The sequence below is a fragment of the Myotis lucifugus genome, unplaced genomic scaffold (assembly GCF_000147115.1).
Source record: "Myotis lucifugus unplaced genomic scaffold, Myoluc2.0 scaffold_32, whole genome shotgun sequence".
In the NCBI taxonomy this organism is placed as follows: domain Eukaryota; kingdom Metazoa; phylum Chordata; class Mammalia; order Chiroptera; family Vespertilionidae; genus Myotis; species Myotis lucifugus.
In genome coordinates, this window is record NW_005871080.1 from 5,034,708 (window position 1) to 5,057,644 (window position 22,937).

Sequence of the window (22,937 nt, forward strand, 5' to 3'; positions counted from 1 at the left end):
AGCAAATTCTCTTGACTTCCTTTAAGGTCCTTCTGGGCATCCCCCCCCCCCCCCCCCCTCCCCCCGCCGGAGCTCCTCAGCCAACACGGGAGCAACTGCTCTCTAGCCACGCCCAGATAGCCGCTCCGTGTCCAGCTTGGCTCCAGCCTCCTTCTTTGGGCCTTGAGTCCCCAAATCCATTTTACATATGATCTTTCTTTAAGTTGAGAAACTCAAATGGAAACAAAAGCAAAACTTACATTTTTCAACTACTCACTAACCTGCCTTGGTTCCCTATGGTCTGAGACATGGCTTCCAGCTTTTCTCCAGGCCCCACCCATAATCTGGCTCCTCCCTGCACTTGGGTCTCTCCTTCTTCTTTTCTCCGGTCACAGGGTCACAGATAGCACAGGCTGCTCAGGACCACATCCGGGCATCCCCCTTCGCTTGTTTCAGGTGGACCCACAGTCATCTCTGTGCTTCCCAAATCCCACCCATGCTTCAAAACCTCACTTCAGCTCTACGTTTCATTGGAGACTTCTCAACTATGTTAGTCTGTTTCTCCTTGCAGATACTGTTTCACAGTTAATTATTCTCTACTCTTTTTATTTTTCTTAAGTGCTTTGTCCCCTGGTAGATTAGTAGCTCTGCAAAGGCAGAACTTTATTCTTTTTAAAAATCTTCCTAACTCTCACTAATGTAGTAGTATGAGGCACATCTAGGCACTCCTTAGATAGATATTGTTGATTCATTGATTGATGGCTGTATTCTTCTCCTTCTTGTATATGTACTTCACCATGCTGGCTGTAGATAGCTGAACATTTCAAATGATATATTTTGAATGATACCCTAAATTTATATATATTTGGCAAGTAATAGCATTTTTGCAGCTATACTGTTGAGCTATATATTAGGATAAATGTATATTTAAACTCCAGCCTTATCTAGTTTATAGCATGTCTGAACGAAGCAACCGATACTGCTTTCACCAGGGATTAACTGACTCATACTTATTAAGAATGTGTGTGTGTCTGTGTGTGTTTCTGTGTGTGCACGCTTCCTTCCATACATCTAAAGTGAATCCTATCATTAAGAAGTCACAAAATATGCAGATATGAGTATAAAAAGCACTTAGGAAATAACTAGATAAAGAATATAATCATTAATCCAACCAATAATTAAGCCTTTGATGGCACATTCAGGCTTTAACGGGAAAGCCTCCATAGCACACAACAATAAACTAAGTTTGCATAATATAAGCTGCAAAATGGCCCATTATTTGATGTTTTTCAGCAACTCTGATTTTATTTTACAAAGCTTGGAGGGAGATTATCGCTCTTTTACTGTTCATTGGTCAAACCTTAAAGTTCTGCCTTCTGCCATCTTGTCTTCTCCTGACTCATCTTGAGAACAGACAGTTTGGTTCCTGGCAGTGTGTCTTTCTGCAGCACTAACCAAAGAGTGAGAAATACAAGCACTGTTGAGAGCAAGCATCTCATTCATGAAACATGTTCAGGGACCAAATTCTGTGCCTCCCTTCCACAGAAAAAGCCATTATAAGAGTGGTGTGTATTATTTATTATTTTGGACTCTCCATGTTTCTGCTTCCTTTTATTCCTAGGACAAATGAAAGCAAACCTAATTATTCTGGATGTTGAATCTCATTTAAAAGCCATCTTTCTCTTTGCCCAGCCTCTGCTCTCTCGGTTCACAGAAAACTTCTCCCCTCCTTCCTTGTAAAAACTGCCTTCTGAAAGTGTGGTTCCTTGACACAGCACCAGAGAGCTTGTTCTCTGTGCAGAATCTTAGGCCTCATCCCAGACCTCCTGAATCAGAATCTACATTAAAAAATGTTTTTATTGAGCCCTAGCCAGTTTGGCTCAGTGATTGAGCGTCAGCCTGTGAAGGGTTCTGGGTTTGATTCTTGTCAAGTCACATGCCTGGGTTGCAGGCTCGATCCCCAGTAGGGGGTGTGTAAGAGGCAGCCAATCAGTGATTCTCTCTCATCATTGATGTTTCTGTCTCTCTCACCCTCTCCTTTCCTTTCTGAAACCAATAAAAATATATTAAAAATTGTTTTTATTGATTTTAGAGAGAGAGGAAGGAAGAGGGAGAGATAGAAACATCACTGAGAGAGAAACATTATTGGCTGCCTCCTGCACACCCCCTACTAGGGATCGAGCCTGCAACCTAGGCATGTGCCCTGATTGGGAATCGAACCTGCCGCCTCTTGGTGCATGGGATGATGCCCAACCAACTGAGCCACACCAGCTTGGCAAAATCTACATTTTTTTTAACAAGACCCCTAGCCATTTGATTTGTAAGCACATTGAAGTTTGGGAAAACCTGAGCTGGAACTTTCTGAAATGCTTGGGTGGCAGGAATGCTAGCCACAGGACCAGCAGGTGGAAGACCCTTACAGTGCCCGCTGTCCACCACTTGAATCCCTGGATATTCTCCACCATTTGAGTCCCTGTTTCCTGAGAATGTTGAATCAGTCACACGGCACGGATGGAGGGCACTCTTTTTTTCCAGCCAATTAGTGGCCACCATTAAGCTTTTCTGCCAGAACCTGGGTTGTGTGAGGTGAGGCCTTTTGGATGAGCTGCAGGATGATGGCCCTGACCTCCTGTGGTCCTCGAAGTTCCCCTGGTGTTTTTTGTGAGAGAAGAGGTTGATAACCTCAGTGTCCTGGATGACTTCCAATCTGTGTAATTGCACGCAGACTACCTAAGCCTGCTCTGTCGTTTCAAATAGGTACATACGGTATTACTCACTTCTTGTACCACACTGCTGTGTAGTGTGGCTACAGACTCCTAATCAGCTGGGGTTTTCAGGTGGCTGCATTCATGATGAAGAAAACATCACTCTAGCCAACTCCCTCCCACCCCCCACTCTCTCCAGCTCCCTCCACCCCACACGCATCTGCCTAGCTGTGTTCTTCTATGTTACATTCTTGGATAAAAAAAAGTGTTTTGGGATCAGAAATTCCTAGAGTGGGACAATGACATTTCCTTAGTTCCCTTACGTAACACCTGCTCCTAGGCCTCCCTAGTCCTCATAGCGCATCGCAGGGACGCTGGTGGAGAAAATAGCAGGAGTGTGGTGAAATAGGCCTTCCTCTGCCAAGACGCAGCTCAGTTCCTGGGACTGTCAGGGAAGCACAAATTACATATAGTGTTTGGCAGCCTAGGAATCGGTCCTTTTCAGTGTGATGTGAAGGGAGAGTGAAGTCAGAGAGGACAGGGCAGGCTAGTTAGAAAAATACAACAGGACGTGAACTGCCTGTAAAAGGCCTTGCTATGGCTTTGGGGGATGCCTGGTCCTAAACAGAAACGTGGTGAGTGGAGAGTGAGGGGAATCCCTCTGCGATGACGCAGAGGTCAGCACCAGGAAGCACGTGCTGTCTGGAACAGCAGAAGAAAATGAAAGAATGATGGGAAAAGATGGGTGAGCCGGGAGCCAAGAGGATGGGTCTGTGATCCAATCAGAGAAGACGTAGGGTTGAGAGCAGGATCTTTCTGGGATATAAAATGGTTGCTAAAAAGTGTTCAAAAGGGGGAAAAATGGGATTTCAGTGAAGCATCACTTTGCATGAGTAAATTTATTCTTTTTTATGTCCAAGCACAGAGACACAAAATAATTAGATAAAAATTCCTTTAGAGCAGGGGTAATTTATTTTATCTTTTCATATCCCAAACACTGGGGAAGATAAATGAATTAGCTAATGAATAAAATGAATGAATGAATAAAATAACAAAATTAATAATGGGAAGGATATTATTAAGAGGTGTATGTTGACTTTCAGTTTATGGAAAGCAGAAAAAAGAAAAAACACACACACGTTTTAGTGCCCCAGGGCCAGCACCTATGTCTTGCCTACTCCTGCCCCAGAGTGGTTTCCTTGTCTCCTCTAAAATGGGAAAGAGAAGAAGAGCAAGGGGTTCCTCCACCAGATGGACAGACTAACCGAATGCCCAGAACAGAGAGCCGTTTGCTAATGCCCGGGAGAAGAGGAAGGGCTAGAGGCAGAAAGTTGGGAAGCCAGAGCAAGATTGAGAGAAGTGAACATTCCCAAAGAGGGCAGGGAGGTAGATAACATAGTTGAATGAGGTCCCCAGGTCCCAGGGGTTGGGCGTTGTCCTGATAAAACCCTCTTGATTTCCAGCTGAGTGTCTATCATGATAGCTACTCAATAGGTGTTAGCATCATGACTAAATGGACAACAGATGATGTAGGCAAGACTGCTTCAAAGGTGAAGAGAGCTCTCAGAGTGAGGCATGGGTGGAAGAATTTGAGGATGGTGGTGATACTGGGAGGGAATGGGGGGGGAAAAAGCAGGGTCGGAGGGGGGGGGGCAATGTAAGAGAAAATAGCCTGGTTAAAAAGAATGTATGACACAGAAGAGAAGAAATGACTAGAAGTGAGAAAGAGTCATCTCTATACAAGAGTCAACTCTATACAAAAGGCAATATTTAGTATAAAGATTCTGCATGCATTTTTAACATCCTTTGTACATATCAACAAGTTAACCTGAGGAAAAATTACAGACCAAAAACATGTCATTAAGGCAGAGATTAAATACTTCAATATTCTAATCTTAAATTTGAGCTCTATTGTTGTGTAGATAGTTTCAAGGGACGGTTCCCAATGTCCTGATCAAACACCCTCTAACCTCATCTCCTGGTCCCCAGAGGCTCTCATTCCGAAGCCCATGGTTTTAGTTTTGTTCCTCTTCAAAGTCAAGTGCGGACTGAGTTTGCCACGGGCCCAGACCAGTGATTCCCTCTGTCCACTGCTAAGGCCCAGTCTTTTCTCAGCCCAGACAATCCCGTCCTGAGATCTGAAATCTGGTGTATAATCTGCACTTTTTCTTGCATGAGGGAGAAAACAGCAACCCTGCAACATGGCAGTGAGCAGCCGCCCCGCTAACTATTCCTGGATGTCACCCCGCAGCTCTCATTTCTGCCTCCCCCTCTGCAGCCCGGGTACGGCTGCCGGACTTGTCAGCACCTTGTCAGGCTCCCTGGTGCGTGGGCTACCGTCGGACTCTGTGTTCTTCACAATTATCCAGAAAAAACTCCCCAGAATCCTTCACAAGCAAAAAATATATATACTAACAGGTAAAAAAAACCACAAAGCGACTTTCAAAAATGCAGTCCCCTGAAGTGGGCGCTCCTTGCAAAGCTGCTGTGTCCCCTCCCTGTCGGCCCTGCAATGCCCTTTTGTTCGAGGTGTGACAAGGATGCGGGAGCCAGTGTGATGTCACGAAATAATACACACATGTCAGGCGTGCTTTCATGTCTTGGGTGCAGACCAGAATAAATTACTCCCGTGGAATGTTTTGCTTTTCTTTGCAGGGAACGGCCCCGCAGTGTACAAGGAGCTACGCTGACAAGAAGTGGCGGAGAACTATTATTAAAAAGAAGCTCCTGGAAGGGAGGGCTGAGTGGCCCAGGGTTTCACTGGGGTTCAGGAGGCGGAGGCCTGGGAGGGAGTCGTCAGGCGGACAGCAGCGAGACATGCGTCTTGTCCCGGAATTCTCACGGGCGGTGGTAGGGAAACGAGTCCAGCATGACATGAGCGCGAGGGAAGCGGTTCTCAGAACTGAAGGTGAACCGAGAGGAATTGGCAGCTGCCTGGACGTGCCAGCCAGGGAGGCCAGGGTATCGGAGACACGTGACAGACCGAGCGAGACAACTGCAAAGCTCCCCAAGCAGCTCCCCGGAGGGCTTGCCAGGAGGCCAGATGCTGCTCCTGGAAGAGTATTCTCCCTGGTTGGGCATCTGGGTTGAGCGCTTTCCATGTCAAGAGGAGAGGAGAGGTGGTAAAGGCAGAGCCGTCCCTGCCTTTTAATAAAATGTAAGCCTCCGAAGTGTACATATATGCTCATGCACACCCACACACAGCATTAATGCATGTGGACATGGAACATGTTTTAAAAAGAACTCCTAAAAATAAAACTTTCCCCGGTGCTTTTTAGGTGGAAAGCGAAGTGTTAGGGGGAAGGAGAGAGGGAGGGAGGGAGGGAGGGAGGGAAAGAGAGGGTGAGCTGGAGAGTTGGAGAGAGAGAGAAAGAACACAGACACCAAGAAAAACCCTTATATCAGTATGTCAGCTTCCTAATTAGTTAGGTGATTTTACTTAAAGAGAGGGGATTATAGTTGGCGTTCAATTAAAAAAGGAAAGGGAATTCGAGCGATGGGCTTGTGCGTCTATCACCGTTGGCTGGTCTTTCTCACTCGCTGCCTCATCATTCCTTCTTCCCTGGAAACACAGCCGGGTATTGGTGTTGGCAGGAAAGCAGAGTGTGGTCTAGTGGACTGGAAATCAGGTGACTTGAGGTCTGGTTGATCTCCCCCCCCCCTTTCACTTTGAAGTTTCTCTGTGTCTCTGCTTCACAAAACAGGAACTGAATTTCTCATACACTTAAGAGTGGAGGACAAGCGTTTGTATTTTGCTTTGCCTAATGCTAACTAATTCAAGGTAGTCCTATGAGGTCAATATGGGACCTGGAAAAAATGATGGACAGGGAGGTTGCTTGATATAATAGGAGATAGGAGCAGTAGTCTTTAATTTAGTAGTGACAGTAATGCCAGAAAATATAAAACTAAGTTTTTATATTCTGAGATCTGTTACAAGTCCCAGATAATCAAGAAATCAGGAGAACTGGCACCTCTCCCCTTACCCCCCTGGACAACAGCGACAGGTCTGACAGGCTCCAGCACCGATGGGTGGTCACTGACCCCTGACCAAGTCTTCCTCGGTAGGAGAGCCTCTCTTAGCACCCCTTCATTGTGCTCAGGGCCTCTGCACAGGCCATCTTAATATTGACACATATTACTTCTTTTACAATCAGGGCTGCTTTTCTCTTCATCATGATGAAAAGATAAACATCAGGTGAAGAGAGAGTTGAGAGGAACAGCTTACTAACCAATACCCTCAGAATGTAATGTTCCCTAGTCTTAGCCTGAAATATATCAAGTTTCCAAGTTTCCAGTTGATCTTAAGTGGAACCATCACTGACTATTAGATGATCATCTTCTCTCTCGATGAAGTCATGTGACTCCATGTGTTCAACAGAAATTGCTGACTATCTGTGATGTGTGGGGCTCTGTACTAGGCTCCGGGGTGTAGCAAGAGTCAACATGATGCACATCCCTGCCTTCCTAGAGCCTATGCTCTAATGACAAAGGGACCAGGTCAGTTTCTTATAATTCCCACCTTCATCAATATTTTAAGGACTTAACTGCTATCAGTAACATTTTTTCTTCCAGCTTATAATATTTATTCCTGTGATTTTTCAAGTGCCAAAAGCTGAAGGCTCAAACAGTAGCTAGATATCACTGTAAATTCTGCCCAATGTCCTGTTATCATGAGAATTTTCTAGGCCTCCTTTTGGAAGTAATAGTTTTAACCACAAAAAAATAATAGTTCTGCTCTTGCCAAGTTTTCTTTGTCACCGTGCATGCCATTCTCAGACTCCTTTCCCAGGCTCTTCCTCTAACGACCCCTCAGTGTTAGACGTCCCCAGGAATCTGTCCTCAACCCTCTTCTCTCTTCTCACCCTTCCTTGAGGTTATTCATGACCTTACCCCGTTGCCATCTTTAAACCCATGAGTCCTAAATTCAGACCTAGACCCCAATCACCTTTCCTGAATTCCCAACATATAGTTCTTATCTTCTAATAGATGTCATGAATGGAATATAAACAATGACCAAATCACATCGTGTCCCCAAAATTTCAACTTCTTTCATGCTTCCAATTTTATCCTTGTCCTCTATCTAAGTTCAGGATATCATCAGTTACCTAGTTAAAAACCGGGTGTCATCTGAAATCTTCCTTATTTCTAACTCTTGCATCCCTTGCCCCATCCCCTCCGCCCCCACCTCCCTTAGTTTGAGATCTCTAGCTTGGACTATCATACAGTCCTCTTAACAAGGTTCGCTACCTCTAGCATTGCCCTCCTACAGGCTATTCTTCACACTTAAAAGGATTGTGATCTCTAGAAATACAAATCGCACCACCGTATCTCCCTGCTTCAGACCCTTCAGTGATTTACTGTCTCCAGAATGAATTTCAAATTCTTTAGCAAAGCGTATAATGTCCTGCACAATTTAGCTCATTTACTGCATTCTCAGCTTACGTTCTACCGCTTCTAGGATCCACCATTTCTGTACCACGCTGTAGTTCTTCTCGGTGCCTCTTGGTAGAGAGTATTCTTCCTGCTTACCGTCGGCCTGTTGGCTGCCACACTGCCCTCCCTAGAGACAGCGTCTGGCATTTGGGAGGCTCTCTGGTTTCTCTAGGCTAAATTTCAGCACCTGCTTGGTGTTTTCATAGAGTCTTGTGATTTAGCACCATATTTATTATAATTGTTTGTTAATTTACTCCAGGAAACTATAGGATACATGAGGGTAGGAGCCCCCTTTCTGCCTCTAGTATCAAATTGTGTGGGCAGCAAATTTTTTCTGTAAAGGGTCAGAGAGTAAATATTTTTGGCCTTGTGCAACTGGTTACAATTATATAACTCTCACCATTGCAGCGTGAAAGTAGCCATTGGAAGTATATAAATATATGAGGGTGTGTGTGTGTTTGTGTGTGTGTGTGTGTGTGTGTGTGTTCCAGAAAACTTTAACAAAAGCAGGTAGCAGGCTGGATGTATTCCATGGTCTACAGTTCCCAACTTCTGATCTAATTCAGTGCCTGGAGTACAGTAGTCACTCATTAAGACTTCCTGCAGTAATGGGTGGATAAGATTTTACAGTTAACATTTTCACAAATGCAAATTTATTTGACCTAGTGCACACATGAGCAAAAGGGAGGGCTAGAGACCTTAAAAGGTTTTCTTAATGTTGTACAGTTTCTAAGGGCTGAGGTTGGGATGTGGGCTTATGTCTTCCGATTCCAAATCCTTGATTCTTTCCATTAGGTAAAACGCCAAGATTCATGGTGGAAAAGGGTGCAGCAACTTAAAAACCTTGCCTCTTATGAGAGAAACACACTCCGTGGGGTGGTTCCACCACTAATAGGGAAGACAGTGATAGATGGGCAGTAGCCATTTTAAGTTTTGTTTTTTTTCCTCCCTATTATTCAGTGGTTAATTTTCCCATTCAGATGTTAAATCAAAAGATCAAAAGTAATAATTTCACTCCGGTCTTAAAAAGCCTTATCTCCCAAAGCCTTCCTGCAGAACAAGGGTCCACCACTGGAAGGATCATTGAACCCTAGTCCCCAGCTCACAGACCTTATAAATCCTGTGCCAAGATGTCTCCTAAGTAGATGACATTTTAATGATTACTACAGGGAGTTGGGAACTATTGCTTCATCCTCACGATCAGAGTAATTAATTTTCTTAACTACCAGGCCAAATTCTGCCACGGGAGTCCAGTTGAGAAATTTCAGACCCATAGGAAGTACATTAGCTCTTCAAAGTGATTAGGGTGCCATTTCAAATACACAAGCAAAGGAGCTATTAGGCTTCTGGCTTATTTCAAACAACTTGCAGCCCCTGTCCCTCAGGGAGGAAAAAAAAAGGAAAAGAAAAAAGAGAGAGAGAGAGAAAAAAAAGAAAATAACAATTTGCACAGGTTCCTCATTTTCCAGTAAAAATACCCAGGGCTTGCAAGTCGTGGGATATCAGGTATTGTGGTTGGGTGAGAGACCAAAGTGTACAGAAAAAGGGCGGAGTGCCAGAAGTCAGCACAGAAAAACACATCCTGCTCCAAAGCACACGGGGCCGAGCCTTCAGAGGCCCGCGGCAGGCAGACGGCTTCACCAGGCACGGCTCCATGATCAGGGAGAAGGGCACGGGCTTACGGGCTTTCCAGTCTATTCTATAACCCTGTCTCATTTTCCCCGCAAATATCAGAAATGCCCGCTATGTATGCCGCTTTAAAGACAGGGTGGATGGATTCTTACCTCACCATCGTTTCCTCACACAACCCTTATATTTCTAGATCATCATCGTTTGAGTTGCCTTTGACATGCTTTTGTAGAATATTTTATTTAACATCCGTGAAGACCACAGAGAAGCTTTAAATATCAGTTTACTCTCACAAAATAGCCACAGCTCACCAGTCTCGCCTTTCACGGAGGCATTCGACTGGCACCCTTCCATGAGATTTGTCTATTCAGCCATATCAGTTTTTCACCTTGGAATTCTATGAACAGCTGGGAGATTTTCTTAGAGTCAATACAAAAGGGAAGATTTTTAGCTCCCCTTTCAAACTCTTTTATAAAGTGCAAGTCTCCTATAAGACATTTATTTGCATTCAAAGTCTGCAGCCCGTATATTCTTCCAAGGCTGTTTTTGGAAGTCAACAAATGACTATTGCGTGTCATCTCTACAGGCCACCCACTTCTAAGACATGCTGATGTTCTGTGAACAACGCATACCTATTTGAGAACTGAATTTGAGATTGTTTTGTCTTCCAAAATGCATGCCACAAAGTAAATCTGGCTAACAAGTTTGGGTTAGTGGTGCATTTTTGTATTTATTTTCTAAAAATCTGTAATTATATTATTTTTAATCCTGGAAATAAGAATGTGGGAAAGACTTCAGCAGTGGCTAAAAGCCTTAATGATAGTAATTGCAACACACATCCCAGGACTGCAAAAGGCCAGCATGTGGTCTAGGCGGATGTGGAGTTGATAGAAGTCGAGGAGGGTGTCCATGCGGGGTTGAGGCACAGGAGAAGGCCCTACCGGCTTCAAAACATCTCCCTTCCCAGGCCTCCACAAGGCCAGTGTGCTGTTCTGCCTGGCAGGAAGCCCTCACTGTGAGACACATTCTGATAAGTTGGACAATGAGCAAGAGAACTGTCCCTCGGAAACTGCTGTAAGGGGAGCCTCTGCCTGCGAAGCTCAGAGAGGCCTGGGCCCGCCTCCACCCTCCTCAGCCGCTGAAAGGCAAGGAGGCCAGATTCTCTCGCAGCAAGCTCCCATGTCAAAGGTGAAGATAGTCGGGTCTGAGAACATGGAGCAAGATGTGGATCAGGTGGATGTAGAGTCGGACACAGACTGGAGTTAGGCTCTGGAGTACACGTCGGGGTTGGGCACGGCATGGGGGTGTCACGTGGTTTGTCAAACATGTGAAAACAGCCTCACCAGGACTGGGGAAACTGGCTGAGTTGGGCCAGCATAGAAACTATGGTTTTGGAAAACGATTCTGTGGTGAGACGAAGAATTTTCTGGAAGCCGGGAAATTTGGCAACCCAGCCTTTGCAATTCTTCCTGTATTTATTTCATTGAAAGTTATTATATATTTGTCTCACTATAAAAATAGTACACGTCAACATATAATGTTTATCTAGACCCTAACATGGGCTATTAAAAAGATTATTCATTGACTCCTCCTCACACAAATAGGATCAATTGCAATCTCTACTTTGTAGACAGAAGACGAAAGCTCAGAGTAAAGGGGCTTGTTCATGGTGTGTCTCCGGTGAGGGGCAGAGCCTCCACTCACACTCAGGTCTCCTACCTGCAAAGCCTGTTCTCTTTACCTGTCTTCCCCAGCTCAGGCTCCTTCTACACCGTAGGTAGAAGTGAAAAGGAAACACATGAGAGAAATAAACTTCTCATAATGCAACAACTCTAAGAAAGAAATAGTAACATCTCAGCATATATCTTTACAGTCTTTTCCAGATGCACGACTTTTCCACATATTTATAGTTCTACTCCCTCTGAGTATATAAAATATTATATCCCTGCCTTTAACTTAGCACAAGCATTTCCCTGAATTTAAAAAACCCCAATTAGCTATGAACCACATTTCCCTAAAATAGTATGAACTGATACCATGTACCATGTTCTGTCCTCCATCACTGAACGCTTCGGCCGGCTGTCTCCTGGTCTCCACCAGTGCAAATGTTCTGTTGTAAACAATTTATCTGCAGAACCAGCCTGCTGTTACTTAGGATAGGGTCCCAGCAGTTAAGACGACCACTCAAAACGTATAAAGATTTGAAAAAGTTTTCATTCTTGAGATATATTACATGTTTGCCTTTTCCAACATGCAGAGAGATACATCCCACTGAGCAGCATGTAGAGGGCTTGATTCAATACACACCTGACAAAATGGGATTCATCTTATTTTATTAGTTTTCTATAACCTCATCTTTTTCTTTCTCCTTCATGCATTTGCAAAATAGAGAAAAGGGTGCACCATTCTAGCAGGTCTTCCTCTTGCTTTTTAAAATTAATGTTGGAGGGACTATTTTCACAGTTTGAAACCTCAGACTTATCTCCATGGCTGACTAGACATGGGCGATAAAGAAAGGAAAGAAATAAAGACTGTATGGCCCTGGCTGGCACAGCTCAGTGGTTAGAATGTCGACCTGGGGATCGGAGGGTTTGAGTTAGACTCCTGTTCCAGGGCATGTACCTGGGTTGCAGATTCATTACCCTGCCTGGTTTGGACACATGTGGGAGGCAACCAATCGATGTGTCTCTCTCCCACTGATGTTTCTCTCTCTCTCTCTCTCTCTCTCTCCCTCTCCCCCTCTTCCTCCCTCCCTCCCTACCCTTCCTCCTTTCCTCTTTCCCTCCCTTCTACTCCCCTAAAAAAATCAATGGAAAAAGTTTCCTCGAGTGAGGATAGAAACAACAACAACAACAACAAAACTGTGTGAAATTTTTTTTTATGAAAAGTCTCAAGACTTGGACCATTTCTTTCCACTTGATGTCCACCCCTCCCATCTATCTGTGTGGCCTCCTGGGCTCTTCTCTCATTCTGTCTTGTTCGCCTTGCACTCTGTTGCCAAGTGAGTCTTTCATAAACACTAAGCATGTTTTGCAATTGTCTGATAGGTAAGGTTTCGACAGTTCTCTGTTTCTTATATAAATCCTTTGCCCGGCTTTCAACCTCTCAACCTACACACCAGGTTTTTTTTTTTTTTTTTTTTGGTGTTTTTTTTCACCAGCAAGTAAACCTTACCTTTCCAGGTCCTCCTTCCCATTAACTTCAGCTTCGCTTTGCCTCCCTACTTTTCCAAAGAAGCAGGCTAAAGGCAAATGCACTTGACACTTATATTTTATACAGATAGAACTTGCCATTTATGTCACAGTTCAGAAGGTACCCCAGGTCCTTCCAGTGCTTCTCACTGTAATGTCAATTTGTGAAAGCGGCTATAAATAAAGGCTGCTAGTTGATAGCATTTTGAAATGATAGCTTATGCTGAATTCCTGTTCTCAAGCTATCACAGCAGAAGCATAGAACTTGAACTCAAGTTTGATCAAGAACGAGGACTCTGAGACTATTTAGCCTTTACAGCCATTGTGTAATCTTATGGTTAATATAATCACAACCCGTTAAAGTTCTGGCTTCGTGGCCAGAACTTGCATTCACCTTCTAGTCCAATTGTGCAGTATCGAGCTTTCTCAGTTGGCACTTCTCTGCTTTCAAGGGAGCATTTAACTCAGACCTCTGCAAACATGGAGCTCTGTTCTGTTGGCTGTAGAGTACGTAGGCCAAGTGGAATTTCTGGCACTTCATTACATTCCCTGACCCTCACTAAACAAACTTCAAAATATATATATTTGCAACAATTTGGAATAAACACTACATACAAGTGTTGATGGTAGATTTTTCTGAAGAACTACCAAATGCATCAAGACTAAGGAAAACATTCTAATGATTCTTTCAAACATGAATATATTTAAATTCTCGTTAAACAATCTTCTTATTTAGTCTTCTCAGGCTTTGATGACATGCCACGATTGGCTGTTTATCAAAAACTTAGCAAGAAATGCTTAACAAGATATAATCATGTGCACACACTTGTGCATAATTAAACCCAGTTTAAAAATCAGTGCGCAGTGGAATATGGTCACACCACTCAAGAAAGGTGGGTGACTGGCAAATGACACTTGTCTATCTATAATGAAGAATCTTATAATGTGAATGCTGTGAAGGTGATATAGTAATCCGTTCTTAAATCTTAGTTAAATACATCTATTTCCAACTCTACTGAGCTGAATGAAAGTTCTAGCAAAGTCAGGAAGTTAATTTAGGCATAAAAACAATCAGGCATTAGTTGTTCACACTGGAATGGTGTGGCATGGAGGTGAAGATTCTCATCCTTCCAAGGTTTTTAATTGGATGGATTCTCATCTGTGTGTTTTATTTGTTTTTAAAGAAGAATTTAGCTGACTCTCATTTTCTTCATTTTATAGCTGTTCTTTCAGTTGGAATGGAAGAGGATTAATTGAGACTGAGTAATTGATATTTCTCAAGATATACAAGACTAGGTATTGCATCGCATTAAAGACTACACTTTCCCATTTGTTTTATGACTTTGTCCAGTTAACGTTACTGAGATAAGCGCTCTGGTATTTACTTGTAACTTGAAACCCTTTTCACAGTGTGACTGGATCCTACGGGAAAAGAATTAACATAAGAGGAATGCTTACCCTGTGCCAGGCATTTTATATGCATTATCTCATTTAATTCTCATAACCACAGGATATGGCTGACATAATTTAATCCAATTTTATGTGCCTGGGATTATAAAGGGAGTTAAGTATAGAACAAGGATTTGACACTAGATCTACCTATTTCTTTAAAGCCCAAGATCCTTTCACTAAATCACACTGGGTTTCCCACTGTAGCCAGGATGTGGAGGTGACAGGAAAGGCCATTCTAACAACGAGGGGTCCTCTGAACTGCGACACGGGTGCCCCTCTGGGAGTAAAATAAGTAAGAGGATAAGATGACTAATTAGATTAAGACATGTACCTAAAGTAGTGACTAGTTAAGCAAATTATGAGCTATGCATACCATTGAATGCTATATCTTCATTAGAAAGAATCAGATGAGTCTGTTTAATGAAATGTGAAGCTGTCTATGAGTTGCAAAGTAGTTGCAGGAGAATATGTGCTGTATGATATACTTTGACACAATCAACAACCATACACACATTTTTGCATGTGTTTAGAAACAGGTCTGGAAGGACATATACAAAAGTGTTAGTTACTTCTACTCAGCAGTCTAAGAATGACTAGTAGGCAAATTTCACTTTTTAATAATATATTCACCACTGTTTAAATTTTTTGTGTGCAATCACATGTATTACATTTACAATTAAAATTCATGTAATGAACTCATTGAATAATCTGCAGAAATGACCAGACCCAAGGAATGGCGATTAAGGTGATGAAGGAGATTTAACCTCACAGAAGTAAACTCTAACAAGCTTTAACATGACCATATGCATATGGTCAAAGCTAAAACCTTATCACTTGTATTGAGCTCTGCCTTATCTGAGGAAGGCGTTAACAGAGGACAAATGAGTAACAGCCATTTCAAATTTAACATGTCCAAAAGGGCCCTCTACTTACCCATCTGTGTAGCACTACCATTTTTCCATTCGCTCAAGCCCAAGCCCTGAGAGACATACTTGATTTCTCCTTGCCCTTACTCACTGCATCCCAACCAGGCAAATCCAACCTGACCCAACCCTAGAATATCTCTCCAAGGGCTCCACTCAAGCCACCATTATCTTTTGCCTGGACTACTAGGGTTGCCTCCTAATAGGTGCCCCTGCTTTCCCTTTTACAATCCATTCTCCACATGGCCAGTGTGACCTTTTATATTCCCCCAGTTGTGGTTCTTCATTGTATTTACAATTGATTACAAATGTCTTACTGTGATCTGACACCCATTTAACATTTGTGACCCCAACTCCCACCACCATCCCCCCCGTTCAATAGGCTCTAGCCATCCTGGCTTTTCAAATACAATAAGCTCTTTGGGTTCTCTGGGTTTTTACACTTGTTTTTTTTCTGCTTGGAATACTCTTCTCTTACAGGATGGCACCTTGATAATTTGAATCAACATTTTACCGATGAGGAAATAAAATTTCAGAGAATTTAAGTACCTCATTTATGGTCCTAGCACTTGGTACAAGGCAGGGCTAGGTTTTGAACTCATGTCTGAAACATCTCATACCTTTCCCATTGTACTATACAACAAAGTAAAGATGACCCATCTCACGGCTCTGAGTATAGTTCTGACTAATCAACAAGTATCTATTCACTGAAAAGGCCAGGATAAAATCAATTCAGTCAGAAGTTCTTTTTGTAGCTTCTCCTTCCTACCATTAGTACATTCTCCAACTTCTGCAGGAAGGCTTAGATGATTGAGAGGGGAAAATATTAGATATATTTAGAAACTCTTATCTTACAGATCTGAAATTAAATATTGTTCATTTAAGAAAGGAGTATATGACACAACCAGAAACCTTTACAACTTACTTAGTCAGATGTCCAAAGAGGACTTTCATGGTGTCACGATTTGATGGAGGGAGTTTTTGTACAAGGGACTTCATAGTTTCAATTCTTGTGTTGTTATCTTGCTTTTCTGAAAAATAAAATAAAAACAAAGGTTAGAAAAAAATAAGATTTCATAGATACATGAGGGAATTTTTTAAGGAGAATTTTGGACTAAGAATTAGCAGCATAAATCCTACTCAGCAGCCAAAGGTTATAGGTGTGCTCAACATTATCATGGAGTTTCTTCATTTTGACTCTGAATTAGATCATGGCTGTGTGACGGAGATTGGCCATAGAGACATAAGTCAAAGTATTATGTGGGACTCCTGGGAAGGACATGCATAGGTGCTCATTTAGCTATTGAATCAAATCTCACAAGTGTTTTTACTATTATACAAGGTGTGGTAGGATGAATAATGAACTTCCAAAGATGCCCATGTCCTGATTTCTGGAACCTGTAAGTCAGCGGTTCTCAACCTGTGGGTCGCGACCCCTTTGGGGGTCGAACGACCCTTTCACAGGGGTCGCCTAAGACCACTGGAAAACACATATATAATTAGGTATTGTTTTTGTGATGAATCACTATGCTTTAATTATGTTCAATTTGTAACAATGAAATTGGGGGTCACTACAACATGAGGAACTGTATTAAAGGGTCACGGCTTTAAGAAGGTTGAGAACCACTGCTGCAAGTATTTTACCCTCCATAGCAAAAGGGATGTGTCATGTGATTAAATTAGGGGTTATGAGATGGGGAGATTTTGCTGGATTATAAGGGTGGGCCCAGTGTAATCATGAAGGTGGTTAAGAAGGAACCAAGAGGATCAGAGTCAGAGACAGAAGTCATGTGACAGAGGAAGCAGGAAAAGAAATGGCTGTGTGATAAAGGGCCATGGGCCAAGGAACAAAACAGCCTCTAAAACCTAGAAAAAGAAAAGAAATAGACCTCCAGAAGGAAGTCAGTGAACTGATTTCCATTTTCTGACCTCCAGGAATGTAAGGTAATAAATTTGTATTGTATGAGCTTGTGGCAGTTTGTTACAGCAGCAACAGGAAACAAACACACAAGGACACAGTGTGATTTAATTACCAATATTCTATTGTTTGCTTGATTTTGTGGAAGAGTAAATAATTTTTTATTACTTCTATGCTATCCTGTTTCTGTAATACATTTTGGTTTTTGCTATGAATTAGGAAAGTGCAAAAACAAAAATTGAAAGTATAAAATATAGTCATATACATTTAAAAAATAAGTTCTTCAAAAATGCATGCCACATGAATTTCTTTCCTTTATTTTGTTTATTTTTTACTTTTATGGGCATGGATGGCATAATAAAAACTAAGTTACTTAGTACACCAGAGAATTCATCTTGCCATAGTTTTAACCAGGGAGGAGAATTATAATTATTTATTAAACTCAAACATTTTCTATACTTCAATCTCTAACTACTAGCACAGAGCTCCGAGTGACCCTAAAGAGGCTACTGCTGCAAAAGATAATGTAGAAGAGAATAATATGTAAGGCAACACTCATTCAATATCCATTCTCTTCTTCCTTAGCAAGGCAATCCCATTGTTGTGGGAATGCCAATATACCCACTTAAAAGAGCTCATTTCCTAGCTTCCTTGGCAGCTGGAGTGGCCATGTGACTAAGATTGGCCATTGAAACTTAAGTCAAAGTGCAATGTGGGACTTCTGGGGAGACCATGGAGAGGGTGCTGGTTTAGCTTTTTAGCCTTTTCACCTCTGCTCTTCAGAATGAAGATAGAATGGATATAGCATGAGATGACACAGAACGGAGGCCCAGCAGAGTGGAACTCATGGCTGGGAGGCCCTTCCCTGAATCTGTGGAGCAGTCACTGGTCCTACCTGCCTGTCTCTGAGTTTCTTTGACATAGAAAATAAGCCTCTGTGTACTGGAACCTTTATGAGCGGTTCTCTGATACTAAAGCCAAACAGAGCTCCTAATATGATGTGCCTCCTGAAGCCCAATTTGTAATCACCTGTTATTAGGTAGATGAACTTAATAAAGTGGAGTGAGAAAGAGAAACAGGCAGGGTATTTAAAATACACTGCTGCAAACAAACAAACAAACAAACCACTTTTAATAAGAAATTATGGGGAAAATATCCTGCAGAAGATGGTATTTGGTGAAAGTGGGCTGGGGTAGTCTTCCTAGTAGAACTGTGCTTGGAAGCTTTTCTTCTTGCTCCTGAAACCGCAAAGGCCTATAAATAATACCCCCACAGTCACAGCTTTCAAAGTTGCAGTTATTCTTAGGTGAGTTCCAACATAATATGGATTGGACAACTGTCAATGAGAGAGAGAGAGAGAGAGAGAGAGAGAGAGAGAGAGAGAGAGAGAGAGAGAGGCCAGTTGCAACATCATAGAATACAGAAAATCTAATCTTTCTACCCAAAGGTTAGAAAGACTCCTTGGAGTTTAATGATTCTAATATATTGTGATGCTTCATGAGACCAGTTGGAACTTATGAGACACCAGAAACTCAGGAAAAGAAAGAAAACAAGTCAATTATGAGAGTGAAATTGGTACAGTATTCCCAGGACAGAGCTCTTGGGACACTTGGGTACCCTGTATCTGGCCATCTGAAGCTAACGCTACACACCAATGAGTATATGCAAAGATATATAGCCCATGCTGGTAACAGAATTTACCCGAGGATCTGTTGAACCACTTGGTTCAGGCAGTAAAGGTGATAACAGAAGAGGTGGTAGCAGTAGTCCCGATACCTATTGTGACAGTCCTGAATAAGGATGTCTTACTGTTAAAAGGTGGTAGAGGAGAAAAGAAGGGAAGGGAGGGGAGGAGAGGAAACCTTTCTAATTTCATGAAAATCTCTGGCCATAGTGATGATCAAGTCAATGTCAGAATCTCCAAAAAAGCGATCAATTGACATTGAGGACTACAGAAGCAGCAGCCATAAATCAAGCTGGGCAAATGATAAGTAGAGAGTGGTCCACATGAGTATACCCAGCAAACATCTGTTTTAGGGAACATGTGATCTAGTCAAGAGTGGTTGCAGAAAGGCTGGGTGTGGAGTTGCATAATTGGAAATATATGAATTTGCGAGATCACTGCCATGGTGCTCGGGCAGCATTTAAAACTTCACCAAGTCTGTTAAACCACCAGGTTAAATACTCGTGAATTTCCCTAGACAGAGTCAGTTCTTCTTCTGTGCTCTGTTACTCTAGCACATTCTATTCCACATACTAGTAACACTGCCATGGTTTGAAGCAATCCCAGTGCCCATCACTAGAGGAGTGGATAAAAAGCTGTGGTACATATATATATACAATGAAATATTATTTGGCCATAAAAAAGAATGAAATCTTACCATTTGTGACAGCATGGATGGACCTAGAGGGTATTATGCTAAGTGAAATAAGTCAGCCAGAGAAAGACAAATGCCATATGATTTCACTTATATGTGGAATCTAAAGAGCAATATAATCAAACAGATTCATAGGTACAGAGAATAGATTGATGACTGCCAGAGTGGTGAGGAGTTGGGGGACTGGATGAAAAAGCTAAAGGGAATGACAAGTACAGATTGGTAGTTATAAAACAGTCACAGGGATGTAAAGTACAACCTAGGGAATATAGTCAATGCTAGTAATATTATAATAACTATGTATGGTGCCAGTTCAGTACTGGAAATATCAAGTGGACCACTTTGTAAAGGACATGATTGTCTAACCACTGTGCTATACACCTGAAACTAATCTACACTAATAAAAGAGAAACATGGTAATTAGCGTATGACCGCTACCCTTTTCATTGGCTAATCAGTGAGTATATGCAAATTAACTGTCAGCCAAGATGGTGGCAGGCAGCCAGGCAGCTGAGAACAGGATGCTTGGTTGCCCCAGCGATAGAGGAAACCAAGGTTCCCGCCTGCAGCTGCGGGGCTCTGAGCTCCTGAAGCAACAGCTCCAAAAGATACAATGTTTCAATTATAGAAGCTAAAAGATGGCGGTTAATCTGCATACTCAGCGCAGCCGAGAGGCCTCCCGGCCCTGGGATCAGCGCAGCCGAGAGGCCTCCCGGCCCTGGGATCAGCGGAGCCGAGAGGCCTCAGGGCCCCGGGATCAGCGGAGCTGAGAGGCCTCCCAGCCCCGGGATCAGGGGAGCCGAGAGGCCTCCCGGCCGCCTGGATCAGCGGAGCCTGATGGAAGCCCTGTGTGATTATGCACCCTGGGGGTTCAGAGGTCCTGTCCTAGGCAGAGGCCTATGGCGAAATTTTCGACTCTGAGAAGCAGCCTACGGGCTGGAAGGGGGCTCCTCTGACCTCAGTGCTGGAGAAGACCATTAAGCAGAAAACTAAAGAAACCGATTTTACATCATTTCCCAGGTGTAGAACAGTTGGCATGTAAGCCCCTGACCAGTGCCCAGCCTCTCCTCTGTCAGTCTATCTCACTCTTAGGTACCATGTTCTTTGTTCTGTCTTAACTGCAACTCATTTTTAAACTAGATTGCTTTTAAAAGAAGACTAAATAAAGTTTCCCTTAAGTTATTTAGGTGGTGCTGGGGCTGCTGGGGCTGCTGGGGCTGCTGGGGGCCTGATAAAAGACACAAACACGCAGCGGGGGGCCTGTACCCAGCAGCCCCAAGGCCCGCCACCTTGATGCTGGGGCTGCTGGGGGTATCAGAGACACAAACCCGCAGGCCCGGCACCCAGCAGACCCAAGGCCTTTGTGGCAGCACTAAGGAGCAGCAAGCCAAGCGGTAGGAAGCAGCAAGCAGGTGGGCAGTAACAAGGGAGGGGTCCCAGACTGCAAGAGGGCACATGCTGGGCTAAGGGACCCCCCACCCATCCCCAGTGCACGAATTTCGTGCACCGGGCCTCTAGTACAAAATAATAGTAAATGTAAACTATAGTTGAAAATAATTTTAAAAATTAAAAAAAATATTACCATGGTTTGAATGCCTATTGATTTCTCCCATTCAACCGGGAATTTTCCCACAAAGCTAGGAAGCACTTGCACTGGCATATAGTGGCTTAAATAAAGAATAAGTGAACCAATGAAAGACAAGAACATGGGTTGGAATAGACAGACCTTGCTTTGAATTCTGTAACAGCTTTTTATTAGCTGATCTTGGACAAGTTTCTTATTTTCTCTAAATAATACTTAAAAAGCCAGTTTTATAGATTGAACAAGATAGTATATAATGCACCTAGAACAATGACTAGTAAAAAGTAAGTATTTCATAAGTGTTTCCCTTTTCCCCTCTTCACCTTCTTTGAGAGCCATGCCGGTCGGGTTTACTTTTCATTTCCAGCATTAATCACACCATCTGGTTGCAGTGAGCATTCAAATGTAGTTGAACTGAGGTGGTGCCAGTGGTGGCAATGCTCTTGCTGTGGTAGCCTGACATTTCACAACACTGACTACTCTGTGAAAGGCTGAGAGACTGACGATCCGACTGGTGAGTAGTTCAGTTACATAGAAGAATCCTTGTAAAAGTCTACGGTGGTTCCCATATCTGCTTATAAGAAACATTCTACATGAAGTGTATTTTATAGAATTTTTTTATCTTTCTCAACTTTCACCCACACTTGAAGAATTGGACAATTGAATTGTGCTATACACATTGTGTGGCTAAGTTGTACATACATGGAGGGGGAATTGGATGATGGCTTAGAGAGGGCTGAAATATTATCAAGGAGGAGCAATTTATTTTCTTAGAATAGAATCTTTGAAAAGGTTATAGGAAAGCAGTGGTTTCCCATTCAAATCAGTACCACACCCACTTGTCCATAGCTTGTAAAATCAAGAAATAACGCAAACACTTCTAAGTGGAAGAACATCTAAAAATACAATTGGAAACGTTGAAACCGAAATGACACCTTTTCAGATCTAGTTTATTGACGTGTCATATTAGGAATTGGAATTGCATACATAATACAGGAGTAGTTAATGAGCTAAGATTCATACACAGCTTACTAAAGATGTGTCAACTGTCTTCAATTGATTCAGTGAGCATGTGAAAGACAGCACTTTCTATTAATATTTCTCCTTCAGCATATGGTTTCTCATTATTGTGAAGTATTGAGAGTTTTGAGAAGACTGAGATATCTCTTATGGAAGTGGGAAACAAGGAACTTTTTTTCTACATGGAGAAATAGAGTTAAGTTGTATACAAAAAGGCTTATATAAAAGTCTTTTCAGTAATAATAAACTCTGTAATTCTTTGCCCCTTCACTCACATTTGCTTCTACCTTTATTTCTTAATGACTGATTTTTATGCTCTATACTCTTTAATACCTCCTTTTTAGCTCCCCACCCTTATCCCAACAACCTCTCCAATCTCTAAGCTGTGAACCCACAACTGCATACAAACTCTTTCGGTAGGACTTCATTTTTGTCACCCACTAGTGGAAAAAAAATGTTTATGTAAAAATATACATAATGCACATGTAGACATTAAAATAAGAAACCATTTCTTATTGATGCCCACTTCTCACTCACCTGGCCCCATTCTTCTCAAACTACCCCAAATTCTGTTGTAAATGAGCTTCTTCAAAAACAACTTCAGGATACTTAAAGAAGTAACATCTTCTACATGATGTGAAATAGCTTTAACATTATGATAAGGATGTGGCTTTATAGTTTCCCCCTGGTTCATGAATTTGAGGACACATTTAAAAAATACGCTTTA

The 22,937-nt window shown here is 42.5% G+C and overlaps 1 protein-coding gene across 1 annotated transcript in view; it reads right to left on the reverse strand.

The window, feature by feature from the left end:
* Nucleotides 1-22,937, reverse strand: part of ARHGAP15 (Rho GTPase activating protein 15) — a 650,587-nt gene that overhangs the window by 46,335 nt on the left and 581,315 nt on the right. The window contains exon 13 of the mRNA XM_006086875.3: nucleotides 16,238-16,343. Coding sequence (XP_006086937.1) covers nucleotides 16,238-16,343 — 106 coding nt within the window. The remainder of the gene's footprint in view (nucleotides 1-16,237; nucleotides 16,344-22,937) is intronic.